General features: G+C 45.1%; 1 protein-coding gene across 1 annotated transcript in view; it reads left to right on the top strand.

Annotated features, from left to right (window-relative positions):
* Positions 1–1,402: 1,402 nt before the first annotated feature.
* The window catches only part of LOC310859062 (calmodulin-regulated spectrin-associated protein 3-like), a gene marked incomplete at its 5' end in the record, with an annotated part of 39,095 nt that continues 19,602 nt past the window's right edge, over positions 1,403–20,895 (top strand). The window contains 8 exons of the mRNA XM_083765426.1: positions 1,403–1,535; positions 7,161–7,480; positions 11,848–11,988; positions 12,353–12,439; positions 12,599–12,634; positions 15,763–15,810; positions 17,595–17,733; positions 19,148–19,287. Coding sequence (XP_083621552.1) covers positions 1,403–1,535; positions 7,161–7,480; positions 11,848–11,988; positions 12,353–12,439; positions 12,599–12,634; positions 15,763–15,810; positions 17,595–17,733; positions 19,148–19,287 — 1,044 coding nt within the window. The remainder of the gene's footprint in view (positions 1,536–7,160; positions 7,481–11,847; positions 11,989–12,352; positions 12,440–12,598; positions 12,635–15,762; positions 15,811–17,594; positions 17,734–19,147; positions 19,288–20,895) is intronic.

Below are 20,895 nucleotides of genomic sequence, written 5' to 3'. Positions count from 1 at the left end.
ATTTTAATCAACTCTGTCTCGGAATCTGGCGGCCATCTTGCTTTTCTCTCCATTGTAAATGCGCAAGAGAACCCTGGCCGCTAGGGGCGCGGGCAATATTCTGTTGCGCCGTTTACCGCATTTACAATGGAGGATTCAGAAACTGAGTTGATTAAAATACATTTTTTATTGAACAATAAAGCCCGCAGGTGTTTAATATGGTTCCGTAGACGTCACAAACAAGTGGGGCAACATTAAAAGCAGCTTAGATTTTGCATTTGTACAAGGTAAGAGTGATTATTATTGAGTGAGCTATTCTTATTATTTATTATTAAAGGCATCAAGGTTGCTTCTTCGACGTTAGGGGCGGAGTTATCTTTTAGACTCTCGTAGAGAGATTCGTCAGAATCGAAAAAAAAACCTCTACGAGAAACTAAATTTTTGGGCTAACTTCAACCCATTTTAAGACACACCGGCAGAGCTTGTTTTGTTCAGTGGATAGAGAGGCTCCTTAGTGCAATACATTCCAGATACATTAGGCATCGCTCACAAGCTGCATTCTGTACACAATAACATGAAAGATAAAGAAACATTCTTCTTGTATTTCAAATACCTTCTCTGCATAAGGAGACCACAAGTCCACGACCCAGTCAAGAAACAACCTCAGTTTCCAGTTTAACGTAAATTCATCTTTGGGGATAAATGTTTATCAATTCATTCTTGCAGTGAACTAGTAGAGGGGGAAAAAAAATGTCCACGACGGAATGGTAAAAAAAAAAGAATTCCCCTTCCAAAAAAAGAATCTCCCATTACAGAAATTAGGTACAGAAAAAAGTTAAAAAAAAGAAAAAGACGACGAGGAGGCTGTATCAAGGCAAAATGATAAAACTATTTACAGAGAGACCATACAGACTGAGTTAGATTGACAACTTAACCAGTGTTGCTGTGTAGGTAGGCTACTTGTAGTACACTTTTTAAGTGGCCTTTGCAGAATAATTGAATGGGAGATATGTTTGTTTTAACCAGTATGGGTAATGTAGGCCTAACCATACTGGTTAAAACAAAACATATCTCCCATTCAATTATTCTGTAAAGGCCACTTAAAAAGTTATTTTTCTTTTTCACGGACACGGAGCACGGCCCGCTCACGGAGCACGGCCGCTCACGGACCACGTCTCGTCTGCGAGGCTGCAGCTGCAGGGTGCTCTCCTCTCCTCCTCTCTCCCCTCCCTGCACAGACAGAGATGGGGAGGACCCCATCCATCCGTCCACAGTACACCCACTCTTCGCTCATCCTCGCATCATCATCACCATCACATCTTCCCGGACCGGTGCGGGCGTGGTGGTGGTGGTGACTGGCTGGTGAGGTGTCCGTGTGCCCGGTGGCTCCTCTCTGTCTGTCTAGGTGCAGATCGGCTCGGCAATGGTGGATGCTAACGCGATGAAGAAGGCGTTCTCCGTGCCGGAGATCAAACCGCTGGATCAGTATGATTTCAACCGAGCCAAGATCTGCTCCAGTGTCCGCTGGCTGCTGGGGAAATCTTACGGCTCGGCAGGTATGGTAATGTTTAATGGGCGTCTTTCCTCTGAGCCTTTAGCAGTTATTATCCCTGAGAAGATTATGATATAGCCTTAGCCTAGCTATAATAATGCAAAAAGGGGCAGAAGAAGCAGCCGAGTGCTTGGGCAGGGCACTACTTAATAATTAATCATAGCAGGGATAAATGGGTCCCAGAGTTAAATTAGCCTTTGGTGTGTGTGTGTGTGTGTGTGTGTGTGTGTGTGTGATGGATCCATCCAGCTGGGAGGCTATATCCTGCTGGCGGTGTGTGCTGCTACCGGCGAACACACACACCATCCCTTCTTGACAATCCAGTACCATAATTGTTAATTCCCTTTCCACAATGTAGAATGATTAACAAGTTATATCGTTCCCCCCAAAAAAAATTGCAAGCCACAGACAGAACAGCCAATTGGAGCCAGGTATAGCCATCCCTGCCTTTAGTTGCAACAAAGCCCTTTGTCAGTGTGCTTGGATATTTGGCCTGTCTGTATTTTGATGTAGCCTATGTTGAAACTGGCCAAACAATAATATAGCCATTGGAATTTGGAAACAAATGTGTAAATGTAATGAAGTAGCCATTAGCCAATGTGAAAAGGCTACAGCTGCATCTTATGCAAAGTGGACCGTGGGTGAAAATGGGCCAGTAAGCCGCATAACATTTGTGTCAGTGTTAGATTAGAGCTTTTGAGAACTGGATGTAGGCTATATTTTTACTTTGCTACGTTGAAAAGGATGCAATTCAATTCAATTCAAAGGGCTTTATTGGCATGAGAAAACAAACGTTTACATTGCCAAAGCAGAAAGAACAATACAACAATACAGCAATACAATCAAAACAAAAATGATGTACATTTGAAGGTCAGAATCTTCAATATATCAAATTCTATGCACCATTCTATGTGGTTGTGTTCCATTTGATATCCTCCTATCACAGCAACTCACAAATCTTGCTGCTTGCTTGCTGCACATTGTTGTACTTGGCCCAGCAGATATGGGAGTTTTTTGTCATTGGTCATGTTTTCAAAATCTCTGTGTGTGGTTGTAATCTGTGGGAAGTATGTGTCTCTGATGTCTTGGTACAATGGACAGATGGTTAGGAAGTGTAGCTCGGTTTCCACTTCATTTTGTGTGCAGTGGGTGCATAGTCTGTCTTCTCTCGGGATACAGGTCTGCCTATGACGGCCTTTCTCGATTGCGAGACTGTGCTCATTGAGTCTGTACCTAGTTAAGATGCACCGATGCAGTCATACCATAATAACGTGATTGTTGTGGGTTTATTCTTTCTATGTGTCACCTTCTGTCTGGCCTCGCCTACCTGTCAATGGAGAGAGAGAGAGAGAGAGTGTGTGTGTGTGTGTGTGTGTGTGTGTGTGTGTGTGTGGGGGGGGGGGGGGGAAACGCATATAATTGGCTTTGCAGACCTTGTTTTAGCTGAGGTTTGGCTTTATTTCACCCAAGAAAATAGACAGACAGAGGTGTGTGTGTGTGTGTGTGTGTGTGCGACTGTGACTTTATTGTATCTCCCTTCAGATTTCTTTAGTTTTACTCTCTATATTCAAATTCTCCTCTTAGTTTAAATGCATACGGTTTGTGTGTGTGTGCGTGCATACGTGCGTATGTGACAAGGCTTACTTGGTAATATGTCCCATAGTGTCAAATTGTCAATGCATAGCTTAGTTTTATTGTGCCATTCTGGACTATAGCATTCATTCTATTACGGTATTAGTACATGAGTAAAGTTGAACACATGTCAAGTCGTTGCAACACTCCACCATGCAACTATGCAGTGTCCGTCTCTGGCTTTGTTTGTTACTGAACTATACATTGTTTAGGCCTTGTTTCTGCCGTATTAGATTAGCATTAAGCTAACTGGGTTAGTTAGCTGGCCCTCACTCTGCAGTCCAGTCCAGTCCCACAGCCTCTGCATTTTACTGGGACAAAATTACCACCTCTCTCTCTCTCTCTCTCTCTCTCTCTCTCTCTCTCTCTCTCTCTCTCTCTCTCTCTTCCACCGTTTCCATAGTGATATGGCTGGCAGCTCTGTTTCACCTCCAGCGCTGTGGAGTGTGAAAGAAGGACAGGGAAGCGACTCTAGAACACGGCTCTATTTGTGTGTCACTGCATCACTCTTTTACATAACTCTGTGCACGCCCCACCAGTTCTGCATCCCATAGCTACGATTTGAAGAAAATGTATCACACTTGGACTCAAAGCTTGCGTCACTTGCGGCGCACTCACATGATCTATAACGTTCTAGCGTTTATGTGGCAGTGCGATCTGAGTGACACACACACACAAACCACCCGCCGATTTATCTTTGGCGACTGCCTGTGCATTTTTTCTCAAGAATGAAATGTCTGCAGGTGCAACGCACAGGTCCTGGACCTGGTGAGAGCAGGAGTGGACCTGGTGAGACGTATAGGAGGGGCCCGGACAGGAGTCAACCCACAGAGCCTGGCTATAGTCCTTCCACGCACCAGACCTACCCAGTCCCGTGGCAGAGTAGTTCCGGAGCAACGGATTGTAGTGGCCCTGGTCTTTCCCTAATGGGACTGATCGTGGGTATACGCTACTGGGACGTAAGTCGGGACTTGATCACCCCCGGGTGGGGTCACCTGAGTGAGGGGTATGATGTTGTTGAGACCGTAAACCCCCGATGACCGTGGGATACATCACTGAGGATACGTCCCGTGTGCATCTTAGAGTATATAGAGACGGCACCCGGAGGAAACCCTGAGGCCAAATGGACATAGTGGCTGAATTTGGTAGTGCAGCTCGAGCCAGCGCTGGTCCGTTGACTATGATAGTCCGATGACACGTGAGCACGTGCAAACGGCGCAATGATAGTCAACGGCCAGCGCGTTCATGTGTTTGGGAAAATCCATCCCAGAATGCACTCTGTTCCTACCCGGAAGGAGGAGTGAGTCACGGGGGAGTGGCGTGAAGTGGTGTGTGTGTGGGGAGAAGGAACGGAGTGCAGGAAGAGTGCAGAGACCGCAAACACAGAATCATTTTTTCAAGATTTCGAGCTCACAATGAAAATCTTACTTGTGTAATATGTTCATACCTACCTATAGCAGATAACGTCCCATAGGCTGGGGGGTGCGAACATATTCATGCAGAGAAAGAATTCATCTGATTGTGAAGAGCTATGAACTAATTTAGCATGGGGACCATCGTGGAACCGCCTCAAGGACCCATGTGGAGTCCCCAGACCAGACCAGAACCAGACCCGCCTCAAGGACCCATGTGGAGTCCCCAGACCAGAACCGCCTAAAGGACCCATGTGGAGTCCCCAGACCCAGAACCGCCTAAAGGACCCATGTGGAGTCCCCAGACCCAGAACCGCCTAAAGGACCCATGTGGAGTCCCCAGACCAGACCAGAACCAGAACCGCCTAAAGGACCCATGTGGAGTCCCCAGCCCAGACCCAGAACCGCCTCAAGGACCCATGTGGAGTCCCCAGCCCAGAACCAGAACCGCCTCAAGGACCCATGTGGAGTCCCCAGCCCAGAACCAGAACCGCCTCAAGGACCCATGTGGAGTCCCCAGCCCAGACCCAGAACCGCCTCAAGGACCCATGTGGAGTCCCCAGCCCAGAACCAGAACCGCCTCAAGGACCCATGTGGAGTCCCCAGCCCAGACCCAGAACCGCCTCAAGGACCCATGTGGAGTCCCCAGCCCAGAACCAGAACCGCCTCAAGGACCCATGTGGAGTCCCCAGCCCAGAACAAGACCCGCCTCAAGGACCCATGTGGAGTTCCCAGCCCAGAACAAGACCCGCCTCAAGGACCCATGTGGAGTCCCCAGCCCAGAACCAGTGGATTAGAGAGGAGAGAAGAGGAATCCTTCCTCTCCACCCCCCGCATGTGGGAATGGAAGAGTCCGTTCCAATCTCAAAGATAATCCTGACTCCCTGAGCAGCCATTCACTGACTGCAGAGTCCAAATATGGGTCAGCATGATGTGTGTGTGTGTGTGTGTGTGTGTGTGTGTGTGTGTGTGTGTGTGTGTGTGTGTGTGTGTGTGTGCGTGTGCGTGTGCATGTGCGTGTGCGTGTGACTGTGTGTGTGTGTGCGCCTGTGGGATGCAACTGACCTTTTCGAGTAGTGTTGTTGGTTTTTAGATGGGAATTCAAGATTTTTGCCTGAACCCATAGTGAAAATAGCAAATTTTGTGCCACTTTGCGAGCTTGTAGATTGGCAATTTATGCAGTTTCTTAGATTTGTTTGTTAGTTTAAAAATAATATATATATATATATATATATATATATATTTAATGTACTTTTTTTTTCTTATGTAGGAAAAGAAAATGGGATTTTTACTCGAGTTGTGACTTCTGTTGTACTGTTTGTGTCTGTTGTCTTCTACAGTACATGAACGCAAGCATGTGCATGCACGCTCGCACACACACACACACACACACACACACACACACACACACACACACACACACACACACACACACACACACACACAGAGAGAGAGAGAGTTTCCTGGTTAAAGTATAGCTGAGCTGCTCATGCAGATGATGACATTATCCGTGGAGCAGTTCGTTCCTCGTATCCCTCTGCAGAGGCTGTCATTTACTGTCACCCAGTTTCCGTTATATGGAAAAACTTCCCTTGTTTTCAGTCCAGCAGAGTTAAATGGTAAAATGATGCATTTATATATAGCGTTTTTATGATTTTATCCGAAGCGCTTTACAACATAGATTGTGCATTTCATTCACCCATTCAGTGCATATATTCATAGGCCGATGACGGGGGAAACCATGCAAGGCACCAACCTGCACATCATCGGGAGAGGCGTTTGAGAGTCTTGCTCAAGGACACTTCGACACTAACTCTGGGCGAGCCCGGGACCACAGCCGCCCCAGTTTTCCCCTCATCTCTCCCCTAGAGCAGAGATCACTCACAGAGACGCAGCATGCAGGAAGCTGTTAGCAGGTCTGAAGGTCCCATAAGAGACACTGTTACTGCTACTAATGCTAGTGTTATATGCAGTTGACTCAGTGTTATAGTGGGAATGCTGACTCTGCTGTTCTTTTTGTGGCTTTCTGGTATTGCATGCACAGTAAAACCCCTAACTGTTAATTTTACTCTGAGAGTCCACAAATGTAACCGGATGGACACGTCAAGGAGTGCTGTGATTCTTGTACTTATTGTGGTTAGAATATTCAAATATGTCTTGCCTATGTATTTGTTATGTTGTCCCCCTGTGGACAACATAACATATACATATCTCTCGCCTTATTAGAAAAAAGTAGTGGTGGAAAGTACATTTACTAAAGTACAGTACTTAAGTAGCCTACAATTCTGAGGTATTTGTACTTTTTGAGTATTTCCAATTTACAGTACTCTTACTTGCAAATATTGTATACTTGTAATTCACTACATTTCAAAGGGTTGGAGTCACTCCGCTACGCTCCTGTGGCTTATTGCTTTAATCTACAAGCTCACAATATGCGTCGCATTTTAGTAAAGTATTCAAGTACATTTTTAATTTACTTTTAACAGGTGTAATTTCGATATTGCAGTACGGATACTTTAATTTAACAATTGTGTACTTTTTCCCACCACTGTAAAAATGTCTCCCGTCTCTCGCGCCCATAACAGAGAATGTTCCGGTGGAGCTGCGCCAGCCGCTGTACAAGGACCAGTATGAGCAGGAGCATCTGAAGCCCGCCGTGGCCACGCTGCTCGTCTCCGCAGACTTCTACTGCCGCGTGCTGGCCTTAATGCTGACCTGTGGGGGGGTCTCCCAGCGCGGGGGGGTCTCCCAGCGCGGGGGGGTCTCCCAGCGCGGGGGGGCGCAGCAGGACTCCCCCAGCAACAACGCCTCCCTGCTGCAGCTGCTCACCAAGAAGGGCTTCACCCCCAAAGACCAGGATGTTGACGTCACAGAGGAAGACCTCTGTCATGTCCCCATCAGGACGGTGCGTGTCTGTGTGCGTGTTTGTGTCTGTGTGCGTGCATGCGTGCGTTTCTGTGCACGTGTGTTTAAGCATGTAGCCGTGCTTTTTAGCCTCGCCAGCGGCTCGGGCTCTAAGGGCTTCAACACCTTTGGGTCGATTATGCAAGTGGAACCATATTACATATAATATTACAGTTTTAAGAGGTGGGGGCGTGTGGAATGTCATATAACAATTATGGGCATGGTAAGAAGCGCTTTCGACACCCCGTGGAGTGCGCAAAACGGCCTAGAATTAGTCATGGGTGTGTTTAAGGCGTGTTTGAGACGTACCCAATCAACATGTCCGTACTATTCTCTTTACCAGTCAGCTGATGTCACATACGGAATGCGCACTTTGGGGATCATGGTATTACATTTCTTCAGGCTGGCCTGGCACCATAGAAGACATGACATGACTTTGTCACATTTGGGTTAATTATTCATATTGCACTGCATGCTGTCACCTTTATGCCTCAAAATAATTTGTTTCTATTGAAAAACACCAGTAAAATAACATTTATTATATTTTATTTCATTCAAGTCATGATGAATGCTGCTGCTTAATGCTGTGCCTGTGGCCCCGATGGTATATGGGGGTCGATTATGCAAGTGGAACAATATTACATATAATATTACAGTTTTAAGAGGTGGGGGCGTGTGGAATGTCATATAACAATTATGGGCATGGTAAGAAGCTCTTTCGACACCCCGTGGAGTGCGCAAAACGGCCGTGAATTAGTCATGGGAGTGTTTAAGGAGTGTTTGAGACGTACCCAATCAACATGTCCGTACTATTCTCTTTACCAGTCAGCTGATGTCACATACGGAATGCGCCCTTTGGGGATCGTGGTATTACATTTCTTCAGGCTGGCACCATAGAAGACATGACATGCCTTTGTCACATTTGGGTTAATTATTCCTATTGCACTGCATGCTATCACCTTTATGCCTCAAAAGAACAGACCCACCTATACCTTTCAGATCGGAATGGAACTGCGAGTAGATAGCAGCATATTGGCAAATTGGCAATCCATGCGTAATGTTCCCAGAATCGTCTAACCCCCGAACATGCAAGTTCGTTTGATATTGTTTAATTCGATAACGATAGAACCATCTACCATACAGCGAATGAAAGCAAGATTCCTAAGGAATATGGAGATTTTTACATTTAATAAAACGGTTGAGAAATGAGAGAACCATGAGTGTTTATAGGCTAATATCAACGTTTTTTTATGAAAGACAAACGGGCTGTGAACTTGAAGAGCTCAATCACCATCCCGACACGGAAGAAATATAGCCTAGTGCATGCATGTATATGCACTGTTGCACTTGCACACAGTAGCCTACACACGCTCTTTATTTGTTTCTATTGAAAAACACCAGTAAAATAACGTTTTTTATATTTTATTTCATTCAAGTCATGATGAAGGAATGAGTTGAATGCGTGCTGCGTAATGCTGTGGCCCCGATGGTATGGTCTTCGCTGAGTTCGCTCGTAGCATTTGATCGAAGAAGACTTGAATCGGGTGTGATACAGCGTATGAAAGCAAACTTCCCAAGGATTATGGAGATGTTTTTATTTTTTTTAAAGGTTGAGAAATGTAAGAATTATGGCCGTTTCTAATCTCAACATTTTACCAAAGAAAGCCTCTCTCTTTGCCGCAGCAGAGAGCTCATGTTGCCATGTCCCATAGAAACAACTAAATAGGTCTATAAAAATAATCCCAAAAGAAGCGCATATAACAGGGGTCTGTAACCTATTTTAAATGAAGTGCCATGTTTTTATTTTCTAGATAGTGAGTCTGCCATATCCAGATTAATTTTAATGACACCACATTAAAATAAAAAAACATATTTTGATTGTCCACAAATATAAAGTTCTTCCTTCTTTTTAAATATGTTCTTGCTCATTGTTATAATGATCATTATATATATCCCCCTGCAGTCAGAGTTCATAGTTTTAATGAATGAATGTGATGCATTGTGAGCTGGTATTGGTATAGAATTATAGATCTTCTATTTTCAAAAGTAATCTTGGAAAAAAATAATTTAAATTTTGGATTAGCCGTCCTTATAATTTAGGCATTTAGCAGACGCTCTTAATCCAGAGCGATTTACATTTAAGCAAGAACAAAAAGCATGGGAATACATCACATAAAAGCATTTATCATGAAACATGCGTAAGCTAAGAAGGTAACAGTGGAATATCTATATGATGAAACTATACATACACTATACATAATAAACTATACATATTCACTACTATGCTATACATATGTACTATGGCGTGCTATAACTATATACAATACAATTATAGTGCTGTCTACATAACATGCTATAAGTCTGTGTCAAATGCTATCTAAGCCAACAGAAATGCTATCTAAGGGGTTAGGGTAAGTGCTATGGGCCTTAGTTGGGCAAATGCATTCATCTGGGGATCCTTGACATGGGAATGTGCTGTGTGAGGATCACTGGTTTAAACAACATTAGGAGAAAAGCCCAAATAACCACTTTAGAAACAAGAAAAGCAACCACAAATAGTACAACTACCAATATTTACAAGCAACTTTACAGAAAAAGAAGCCGCTTATAATAAACAGACATGGCAACACTCTAGCAGCCTCCCAGAGCCGCTCAAGTGTACAATCAAACAGTGCTTTTTGCGTTTATGAGGTGGTCAGACCCACGTCTAATCGTTATGCGCTGAGTGTTTTTAGGTCAAGGGGCTTAATTGCAAATTGCGCAAAGCGAAAATAATTAACATATGGACACTCCCACAATGCTAAAATATTCAGGAACGCCGTATGCCATATGTGTGTGCGTTCAACACGGGCCGATATGCCTTTCATAATACATACATAATACAATAGTACGCAGAGCGAGGGCAATTTATGTATTACCCCATTGTAAAACGCATCTTCAAAATCTAGGCCCTTATCCCTAAACTTCTTTGCCTTTTTTTTTTACTATTTTGCAAAAGATTTTTGAATAGTTAAAATGGCCAGTCTACAAGCTCACAATGTGTCAATGTAGATTGGCTAGTTGAACTATTCAAAAATAGTAAAAAAGGCAAAGAAGTTTAGGGATAAGGGGTTTAGCGGTGACGAAAATGGAGCCGTAAAGGTGCGTTCAGACTTGGATGGTTACAGCGGCGCGATTACATACAAAGTCTATGCAAAGATGAGAAGTTGCGCGAGCACCACGGACGGACGCGGCGCGACCTGGTGCAGCACATACGTGATGAACCGAGGCGAGTATTTAAATTCAAGTATGAACACACCGTAAGGGTGACAGTGCATGTCGCTTCGTCTGTCCGGATTCGTCCGTCAACCGAAACGAAGACTACTGGCTGAAGTGCCATGCAATTGTTAACCTTTTATGATGCAATTGTGGTGCCCCTATGGCTTTAGCCCCTGCCTATATATGGCTTTACCTGTAGTTCCAGACAGTGCCACCTTTAGACCAACATGTCTAGTTGCACAAGATATCTCAAAATGTAGTGGCAGATTCATGTGGGACCTTGAATTTGTGGTGCACCTTCATGGCTCATAAAGAATGAACTATACTGATTTGCTAGCACGGCGTTTATAATCTTTTTGTTTTTAGCTTTTATGCCTTTATTGATAGTTACAAGTGAAGATAGACATGAGAGAGGGAGAGATATGCAGCAAAGGTCGTCATGAACGGGACTTGAACACACGTCCATATGTGGCATGTGCCTGGACCGCTAGGCCAGCGGGCACCCAGGGCATTTATAATCTTAACCTATATGCCTTAGTATAGCCATTTTGTTGTGGATTTGTGTGTGTGTGTGTGTGTGTGTGCGCACTTTTTTCCCATATAAGAAATTTGTGTCAGATGGTTAGATTGGATTGGATATCTAAGGCAGTGGTTCGCAAAGTGGGGTCCAGGGACCCCTAGGGGTCCTTGAGGGAGTTCCAGGGGGTACCCAGCTAAATGATATTTAGGAACCAAATGGACCCTTATAGGACTGTAACTCTCAGAGTTAAATTAACAGTGACTTTACAATATACAATGGGGTCCCAGAGATAGAAATGCCATTAAATAGGGATCCGTAGCCTAATTCAGGTCAAACCGTCGGGGCCCTTGAAATAAAAATGGTTGAGGATCACTGTTAGAGCCATAAAAATCTTCTCTTATGGGGTTCCATGGCATATCTTTTCAAATGGGGGTCCGCGGGCTAATTAGTGTCAATTTGGGGGACCTTGACATGAAAAAGTTTGGGAACCAGTGACCTAAGGTGTCGCTATACTGCCTGCCTCTTCCTCCTCCATCATATATTGACTGAGAGTTTATTGTATTTCACCTCCTATACCACCACTGGTGCAGAGGGCACACCTGGCCCTGATTGATGCCTTGATGTTGCTGACTGCCAAGGAGACGGTGGAACGGGTGAAGATGGCGGAGGAGGCGGAGCAGATGGGTGCCGGCGCCCCGTGGGAGAACGGCCTGCTTTTCTGGGTCAACAGGGTGAGAACCACGCTAAAACATAAAAACACTATACAACCACACTGAGAACCCACGCTAAAACACTGCAACCACCATTTATATATATATATATATATATATACATATATATAGGGGCTTGTCTTGTGGTCTATACCGCCACAGCCTTTGTGATCTACTAGTAGATTGCGATCTAACTTCTGGGCACCCCTTCTGTAGTGTACTGTATAGTAGTGATCATATACGTCTGATGAGATAAAATCTCTGTTATACATTAAGTGACTGAGCCAAGCAGATATAGTTTTAGGGTCGTGCATGTGGCTCAAAATCTCAACAGATTAAAGAGGCTCCACAGTGAAATGGTGGTTGTCTATGTTTGTGCACACAGCTGAACCAGATGCTGAGAGAGAGCACGGAGGGCGAAGAGCCTCCCAAATCACAGACGTGTACAGACCTGCAGTCAGCTCAGGATTCGGTGAATGCACGCACGCACGCACGCACGCACGCACGCACGCACGCAGAAACAAAATGTCTCACTACTACAGACTAGATGGAATTGTGTCTTATCTAACATCTCTACCTTGCTCTGCTCTTCCTCTGTGTTCTTTCATTCCTTCATGCTTCTATGTGCCAGTGTGCCTCCACCCGCTGGTACTGGAAACTAGTCCCAGTAAGTGTAATACTCTCTCTCTCTCTCTCTCTCTCTCTTATTTCTCTCTCTATCTCTCGACCTCTCTCTGTGTCTCTCTCTCTATGGGCCCCATATTTTGGGTGTAAAGGAAATTTCCAAACTTCCCACGTTAGTAGTCTGATTCAGTATTCTTTTTTTGTCTGTGGATTTTGCGTAAGGCCGCTCTTAAGTCTTTTCGGATGCAGACTTACATGGGACCAAAGCTTGCTGTATGTCATTAGCAGGGCCGCTTTTAGGGTAGATCGAATGGTGCCGCCGCACAGGGCCTTGCGCATGCTGCGAGGCCTCGCGCTAGGCAGTGTTTTCTTCTTCTTTTTTTATAGAAACACTTTCCATCTCAGAGTCAGAGCTAGAATAGGCAGGGGCGGTTATTAGCGCTACGCACGGCGGCTAGAGACCCGAGAGTTCTCCCTGAAAAATATTGCATCGCAGATCGCAGCCCGTTCCGTCGCAGTTGATTTTTCACCTATTTACGCTGCGGTCGGTTTGGGGCCCCCCATGGGGGCCTCTGACGGCCGCGCGTCGCCACCTCCTTCCAACCGCCGTCACTTCTTCATCCTACTGTCCGGTCGTGGGCCCCCCTGTTGTCCCCCTGCTGGCTTGCACTGCAGAATTAGAGCATATCTACAAGCTCACAATGTGTTGAAGCGCGACACGTTGTGAGCTTGTAGATCGGCCGCGCCACCGCGCAACGCATGCAGTCGAATTATACACACAATGGAAACGAAACAACAACAAGTTGAACATGTAGGCTAATTGAGTGCACAACGGCTCCGCTCACAGACAAAACGACTCCTCACTCGAGTGAAGTGAAAAGGTATGCTATCATGTCATGTAGGACTGTGTGTGGACAAAAGAAAAAATGTATTTCAAATAATTTGTCACGCATGGACCGACGACCTCTCTCTCTCTCTCTCTCTCTCTCACTCTCTCTTTCAGTCTCTCTGTCAGTCCAGTCAGTCAGTGTCATGATTTCACAATTTTCTAATTGAATTTTGAATTTTGATCGATCACAAACTGTCTGCAGGCAATCAAGCAAATGTGATACTTAATATTTATAACAAATAACAGCAACACAAGCAGCTGTTCATTTTACTTTTATAACCAGTAATTTGAGCTGCACTGCAGGGCAGACTGGTTGGGTGGTCGTTTTATATCAGTTATGATCAGGGCAACAGGTTTGTGTTCCATTGGTATTCGTTGTAGAGTAATACATAGACAAGTTAAATTGCTCATATAGATCATCAGACAGTGTCAGCCCCAGAGACCCCTCCTGTGACAGATCGCTTGACATGACTCATATGTCATGTTAACTATAGCTTCCTATCTTCCTTACAACAAATAAAATAACATAATGTGGAGGACCACAATCTCTGCATCACACTGTTAAGCTGCTAAATTAGGCAATGCATGTCAATTTCTTACTCATTTAAGATGAGAACCTGGCATAATATTTGTAGGAAAGTGAAGACAAAAGTAAGTATTAATTAATTCATTAATTCAACACATTGTTCCCCCCGACATCTCGCACAGGGCCTCGCATTTCTCCCAGACGCCTCTGGTTATTAGAATGCTTTTATTCTAGAATCTAGACTTCTAGACTACTAACGTGGGAAGTATGGAAAATGTCCTTTACACCCAAAATATGGGTGTAAACAGCTTAGTGAATCAGGCCCATTCTGTGTGTGTGTGTGTGTCTCTCTCTCTCTCTCTCTCTCTCTCTCTCTCTCTCTCTCTGTCTCTCTCTGTCTCTCTTTGTCTCTCTGTCTTCTGTGGCTGAAATCCCCCCCCCCTCCCCAGAAATGCCTACATGTCTCTATGCCTGTCCCACTCTATAGAGCCGTGGCTTATGACGACAACAAGGTAGAGAACGTGGTTCTTCGCCCCTCCGCTTTACAAAGCAGAGATGTATACCGTGCCGACCAATCAGATGTGGCTTTACAAAGCAGAGATGTACCGTGCCGACCAATGAGATGTGGCTTTACAAAGTAGAGATGTACCGTGCCGACCAATGAGATGTGGCTTTACAAAGCAGAGATGTACCGTGCCGACCAATGAGATGTGGCTTTACAAAGCAGAGATGTACCGTGCCGACCAATGACATGTGGCTGGTTTTGTTTAGCTGGGCCGGCATGTCGCTAACGCCAGGGCTCCACTGGGCGCTTTTGGGCATGTTGCGTCAAAAAACGAACCGGTTCAATTTTATGGTGACGGAGACGCGATGCAACGCGGGCAGTGGAGCCACCCTCCATTGATTAAAAGGGCACATTCCCGACGTTGACGGAGACGCGACGCAGACGCGCCCAGTGGAGCCCTGGCGTAACACAGATGTAATCGTTTATATGGGACAGCCTGGGCCGTGGCTGGTAGTCCAGTCTGGCAGTGTGCCGCGGGTTCGTCTCCAGATCCCTTACGGCAGGGACGTGCACACATAGACATCAAAGGGGGCTTCAGCCCCTGCCCTTTTACCCGTCTGTAAAACAACTGCCCTTTCCAGACCACAAATGCAGCATTTACTACATGGTGAAAGAAATGCAAATGCCACTCCTCTCCATGCCATGCCAGGAGCATTCAGGAGAATAGCTTTGAACGCATTTTGCGTTCAACAATTTATTTTAGAAATAAAGGTCGTTACACCGCATCTCCAGAGTGCTGTGTTGCGCTCCGAAGATAGCTGATCTAAAAGCTCACAACGCGTCGCGCTGCGGCGCGTTGTGAGCTGGTAGATCTGCTATTTTCTTGTCCAAAAGTTCCCTCTTACGGGATTTCAGCATGTCCCTGCCTTACGGACTTTACTGGACGTCACCCCCCATCTCTCCCCCCCATTTCTTGTCAGTCTACCTATAAAAAAATATATAAAATAAAGGCGAAAGTTTATATGGGACTCGGTTCCTTTACCATGATGGGCCATTATTGCAATCAGCCATCATCACAGTGTCTTCTTCTCCCTGTAACTGTCCGGTTATCAGAGCTGACAGCTTCTTCCTATCCCTGAGCACTTTCTTTATGTCAGTCATGTGATGTCTCACGACTCTGACTCTGGTGTAGCAGTTCTTCCCGTGATGTCATTTACGCTTGTCTCCCTCTCTCTACCTCCCTCCATCCAGCATGCTATCGCTTTTTGTTTGAAGGAGTCGGGAAATAAGCCTCCTGTGGTAAAGTATAACACGCCCACTTTACTCTCCTCTACTCACTCTCCTCGTCTTGCATAGTATACTGTAGCTGACTGACTGACTGACTGACTGACTGACTGACTGACTGACTGACTGACTGACTGACTGACTGACTGACTGACTGGCTGGCTGGCTGAGTGGCTGACTGACTGACTGACTGGCTGACTGGCTGGCTGACTGACTGACTGACTGGCTGGCTGACTGACTGACTGACTGACTGGCTGAGTGGCTGACTGACTGGCTGACTGGCTGGCTGGCTGGCTGGCTGACTGACTGGCTGGCTGGCTGACTGGCTGGCTGAGTGGCTGACTGACTGACTGGCTGACTGGCTGGCTGAGTGGCTGGCTGGCTGGCTGCGTGCTGGCTGAATGACTGACTGACTGACTGGCTGACTGACTGACTGGCTGGCTGCGTGGCTGGCTGACTGACTGACTGACTGGCTGAGTGGCTGGCTGGCTGACTGACTGACTGACTGGCTGGCTGGCTGGCTGGCTGACTGACTGACTGGCTGGCTGGCTGGCTGGCTGACTGACTGACTGACTAGCTGGCTGGCTGGCTGGCCGACTAGCTGGCTGATGGGCAGACAAACTAATAGCCACTCCAATCTCGTTGTTGGATGGTCCTGCATGACTAACCTAAATTCTAATTTATGTTCTAAAAAAGAAAACAACACTTAACTTCTGATCTTTCACTTAAAAAAAACTGTTATTTTCTACGACACGTCATATGAGGAAGTATACATTTGGCTTTATTTTTTAGAACACATTTGTTATCAAGCCATGCTGCGGGAGGCATCGTACAGCTGAACATTAGTCTTATACTCTAATGATTTGATTATCATCCATCCTTCCAGTTCATGCACACGTACGGACATGCAGCAGTCGTTTTCTGTCTAATCATGTATTTTGGCACTTTTGTTTCGTTGATCGTGAACGGGGAACACAACAACGGGTCAAAGTATTCTTGACCTGATAGAACTGGCTTGCTGTGTACGGGCCGGTCGGTGGCCACCTTTTCATTTGGCAACCTATTTTTGCTTGATAGTTTTGCTTCATGTGATTATTCAGGGGTCACCAAAAGTGCCTTTTAATGCCAGATTCTGCTGCATGGACACCGCGGGGCGATGTCCCTCATTTCTGTATGAAACACTTTGTCCACGTTTTTGTCTTTTCTGCAATGCCTTTCCTTCTTTATGTCTTTGTGTTTGTATGAACGTCACGTGTGTGTGTGTGTGTGTGTGTGTGTGTGTGTGTGTGTGTGTGTGTGTGTGTGTGTGTGTGTGTGTGTGTGTGTGTGTGTGTGTGTGTGTGTTTGTGTGTGTGTGCGTGTGCGTGTGCCACTGTGCGTGTGTGCGCGAGGCACCTTTAATCTTGTGCTTGTTTTCCGTGCATCTTATATTCACTCTGTTAACGTTATGGGATGTTGGATGGCTTCACAGTGCATCTTACTGTATATTCACTCTGTTAACATTATGGGATGTTGGATGGCTTCACAGTTTTTTTGTGTGGATCATCCCATCATGTTAGTGTGTTTTTGCTCTGTAGCAAAGAGGACGATCCATCCTGTCTCATTTGATTTGTTATTTGCCGCCTGTCTGTCAACCACCTGCTTTTAGCTCAGTGTTCTGTTTTCATGAAAATGAAAAGAATCTTCATATTTTGTTTTGTCTGTTGCTCCCCCTCAGTGTCTCTGCTCTCTACTGTTCCTTCCTGCGCCCCGATACTAGTTTATATTTCTTCTTCCTCCCCCTGTTCTCTCACCCTCAGATCCGCTACAGGAAGGACAAAGTGCAGTCAAAGTTGACGCCAACTTTTCCTCTGGTTTCTGGGGTCAAGGATCTGTCGAATGGCTGCGCCATAGCGGCCGTATTCCACTACTACTGCCCCAGCTTGCTGCCTCTTGAGGGTACACGCACGCACACACACACACACGGCATAGATAAAGGTACGGCTCTGGGGCGTCTGTATTTCAAGGGAAGGCAACATGGAGGCTCGCTTTCCCGAGATTCCTTGTGAAGCATAGTGGAAGCTTGCCAAGCTTAAAGCCCAGGTTAAATTTATGAATGAATCGTGATGTAGGACGTGACATAGAGGTACCACAAGAAAACTTAGAAAAGCATGAGGTACTATGATAGGAGCCAACCAATTACATCGACGCTCAAGGGTTAAAACGCCACTGAGCACTGAGGAGACAGGTCGATCCAAGGAACTGCAGCGACCAATGAGTCTATAGTTTTAACCGAATCGGCACCAGAACGAGATAATCTCGTGAATAGCTATTGTATCCAGCGGTGCCATACACGAGTTTAATAAGCATTAATCCAGCATTATATATATATATATGTGTGAGTCATCATGTGTACTTTCATGGACACTTTCATGGGAGCCAAACTCACACAGGAAGTGCAATGAATACATGGCAATGAATGGAGCCGGCTGGACCAGCTCACAACAAACATTATTTTTGAACAATTGAGACCTTTTGTAAAGTAATCACTTCTGGAAAATAACAGAAGACATATCACAGGTTGTTTTCTAATAACTTACTTTTCGATGTGCACAGAGTGCACAGTATATACTTTTATCTGAGGATCTAAACAGCAGCAGGTATCGTTTCTGGCTCCGAAGTATCGCAATATTTTGCTGCCAGACAGGAAACGGTGGGAAGTCTTGTGATACTTGGTGCGTTCAGAAAGGTACTTTGTGCTCTTTAGATACCATACCTCTATAAAAATTACACTGTGTACACATTGAATAACAACACAGCAGACAATAATGTGTTACATGTCTTCTGTTATTTTCCAGAAGTGATTACTTTACACAAGGTCTCAATTGTTCATAAATAATGTTTTTTCATGAGCTGGTCACTGAGCTCTCATTGACTCCAGTGCATTCTGCCAAACTTCCGGGTAGTTTGGCTCCCATGAAAGTGTCCATGAAAGTGTCATGGCGCAGCCCAGTCACGTGACCACTTCACTTCCTTCTCAGAGCTTCCTTGCCTAGAATAAGGATGTGGCTCAAATATGGAGGGCTGTCACTTCCGTGAAGTGGTCTCTTCTTCGCTTTCCGTGCGTTCCACTGGCACTGGCCTCACGACCCTGCCTATAGTAACGGGAGGGAATGTGTTTATCTCTGCCTCCCCAGATGTGTGCCTGAAGGATGTGTTAATATCTATGCCTCCCCAGATGTGTGCCTCTCAGGTCTAAATGTGTTAATATCTCTCTCTGCCTCAGGCTCCCCAGATGTGTTAATATCTCTGCCTCCCCAGATGTGTTAATATCTCTGCCTCCCCAGATGTGTTAATATCTCTGCCTCCCCAGATGTGTGCCTGAAGGACACCATGTCGGTGGCTGACAGCCTGTACAACCTGCAGCTGATCAAGGAGTTCTGTGAGAACAGCCTGCAGAGCTGCTGCCACCTGGCTCTGGAGGACCTGCTCTACGCCCCGCCAGCTCTGCACGTAAGACCCGCCTTCTGCCACATTCCGCCCCTTTATCAACCAATCAGTCAGTCAATCAATCAAACAAACAATAAGGGCCTTTCTCGGCCCCACCCCTCTCCCATTGTTTATATTGTGTTTAGTTTCCAAGATGGCCGCAGCACCAGGAGGGGGTGGGGCAGAGGTGAGCGGGCGTGGTCTACATAATGACCTTACTGGGCTGCATTCAAGACACTTGCCTTGTGTCTGACACCTGACTTGTGTCTGAACACAGCTTTGATGGATGTGTTCTGCCCCCCTCCCCCCATCAAACAAAATGTTTGGTCAAACCATATGGACTTCCATTGGAAATGCATTGGAGTGGCCATAAACACAGACACAAGACAGACACAAGACAGATGTCTTGAATGTGTGAACGCATCCCAGTAAGGGCATATGTGACCAGTGCCAGTGATTTCAACCACAAGTCGGCACAGTTGATATACAGTTATAGATGAAAATACAATTCATTTCTTTTTTTTGGTGGTTTTCGTTTTTAGCCACATTAACACAGTTGGAATGTTAAAGAATGTTTTTATTCCATCAGAAAGTCGTTTTAGTGTCATTAAGTCGTTGCAATTGCTTAAACAAGTCACTATGTCTAATGTTTTAACAATTGGGTTAAGCAATGCTAACCAATGCTAATCAGAAAATCAGCTTTCCTTTCAAAGTATGCAAATTCCGCTAAAATCCGCTTTTTTGTACACAATCGTTTTTGAAGATAATACTAGTCTTTTACTAACTGGCTAACAAAAATAGCAGAGAAAGAAGTATTAACCATCGTATTTTGTAAAAAGTGTGTTTATTTTCGGTCCGCCTAAAGCTAATGTTCCAGATGGGGGCACTGGTGAATCAGAACAATGGAACATGCTTCCTGTTTCCAATAGCAGAAGAAGAAGACAATGTAAACATTGTAACATTATGTCACCATAACGTGGCTATTATTAGTTACTTTGAAATGTACCTGCCATGAAAATTAAGGTCATAATAACGCAGATCACATCGATATGTAATATAGCGCGATATGTACTTGTTCTAGCTACAGGATTGATATCAATATAATGCTAAACGTAGCTAAAAAGCTATCGCGGGGTTGCCAGGTTCTGAGAAATAAGCAACCCGGTATATGAAAACAAGCCCAAAATAAGCGAAAATAGCCGATCTACAACAATACAAATCTTGTCCCTGGACCCTGGCATACATTATTTTCTGCAGACAAATAATAATAACAGGCGAATATAGCTATTTTATTTGTAGGCTACTCATCTGGAACATTTACATAGGCCTGATCTAATAAGGGTCCACTTGGTTACCAACTCTCCATAATCAACTACACTTTAAAAATAAGCCCAAATAATCAACTACACTTTATTTTTGTCAAATACATTTTTAGTAACAGGTTATAAATTATTATAAAATTGGTACAGTAGGCCTATGCATTATTTTTCTTTAGAAACAAGGCCAACTAATTATAATAAGCAGACATGGCAACACTGCTGGTTGAATAATGGAGGAATGAAGGGAAAACAGCGCCCCCTAAAGTCACAGATCACTGATGAAATCTTAGATGGGCAAATTATGTACTTTCAG

This window comes from Protomyctophum parallelum, assembly GCF_964188405.1.
Source record: "Protomyctophum parallelum genome assembly, chromosome: 5".
NCBI classification, from domain to species: domain Eukaryota; kingdom Metazoa; phylum Chordata; class Actinopteri; order Myctophiformes; family Myctophidae; genus Protomyctophum; species Protomyctophum parallelum.
Note: the sequence above shows the minus strand (reverse complement) of the source record. Positions and strands in the feature narration are given on the sequence as shown.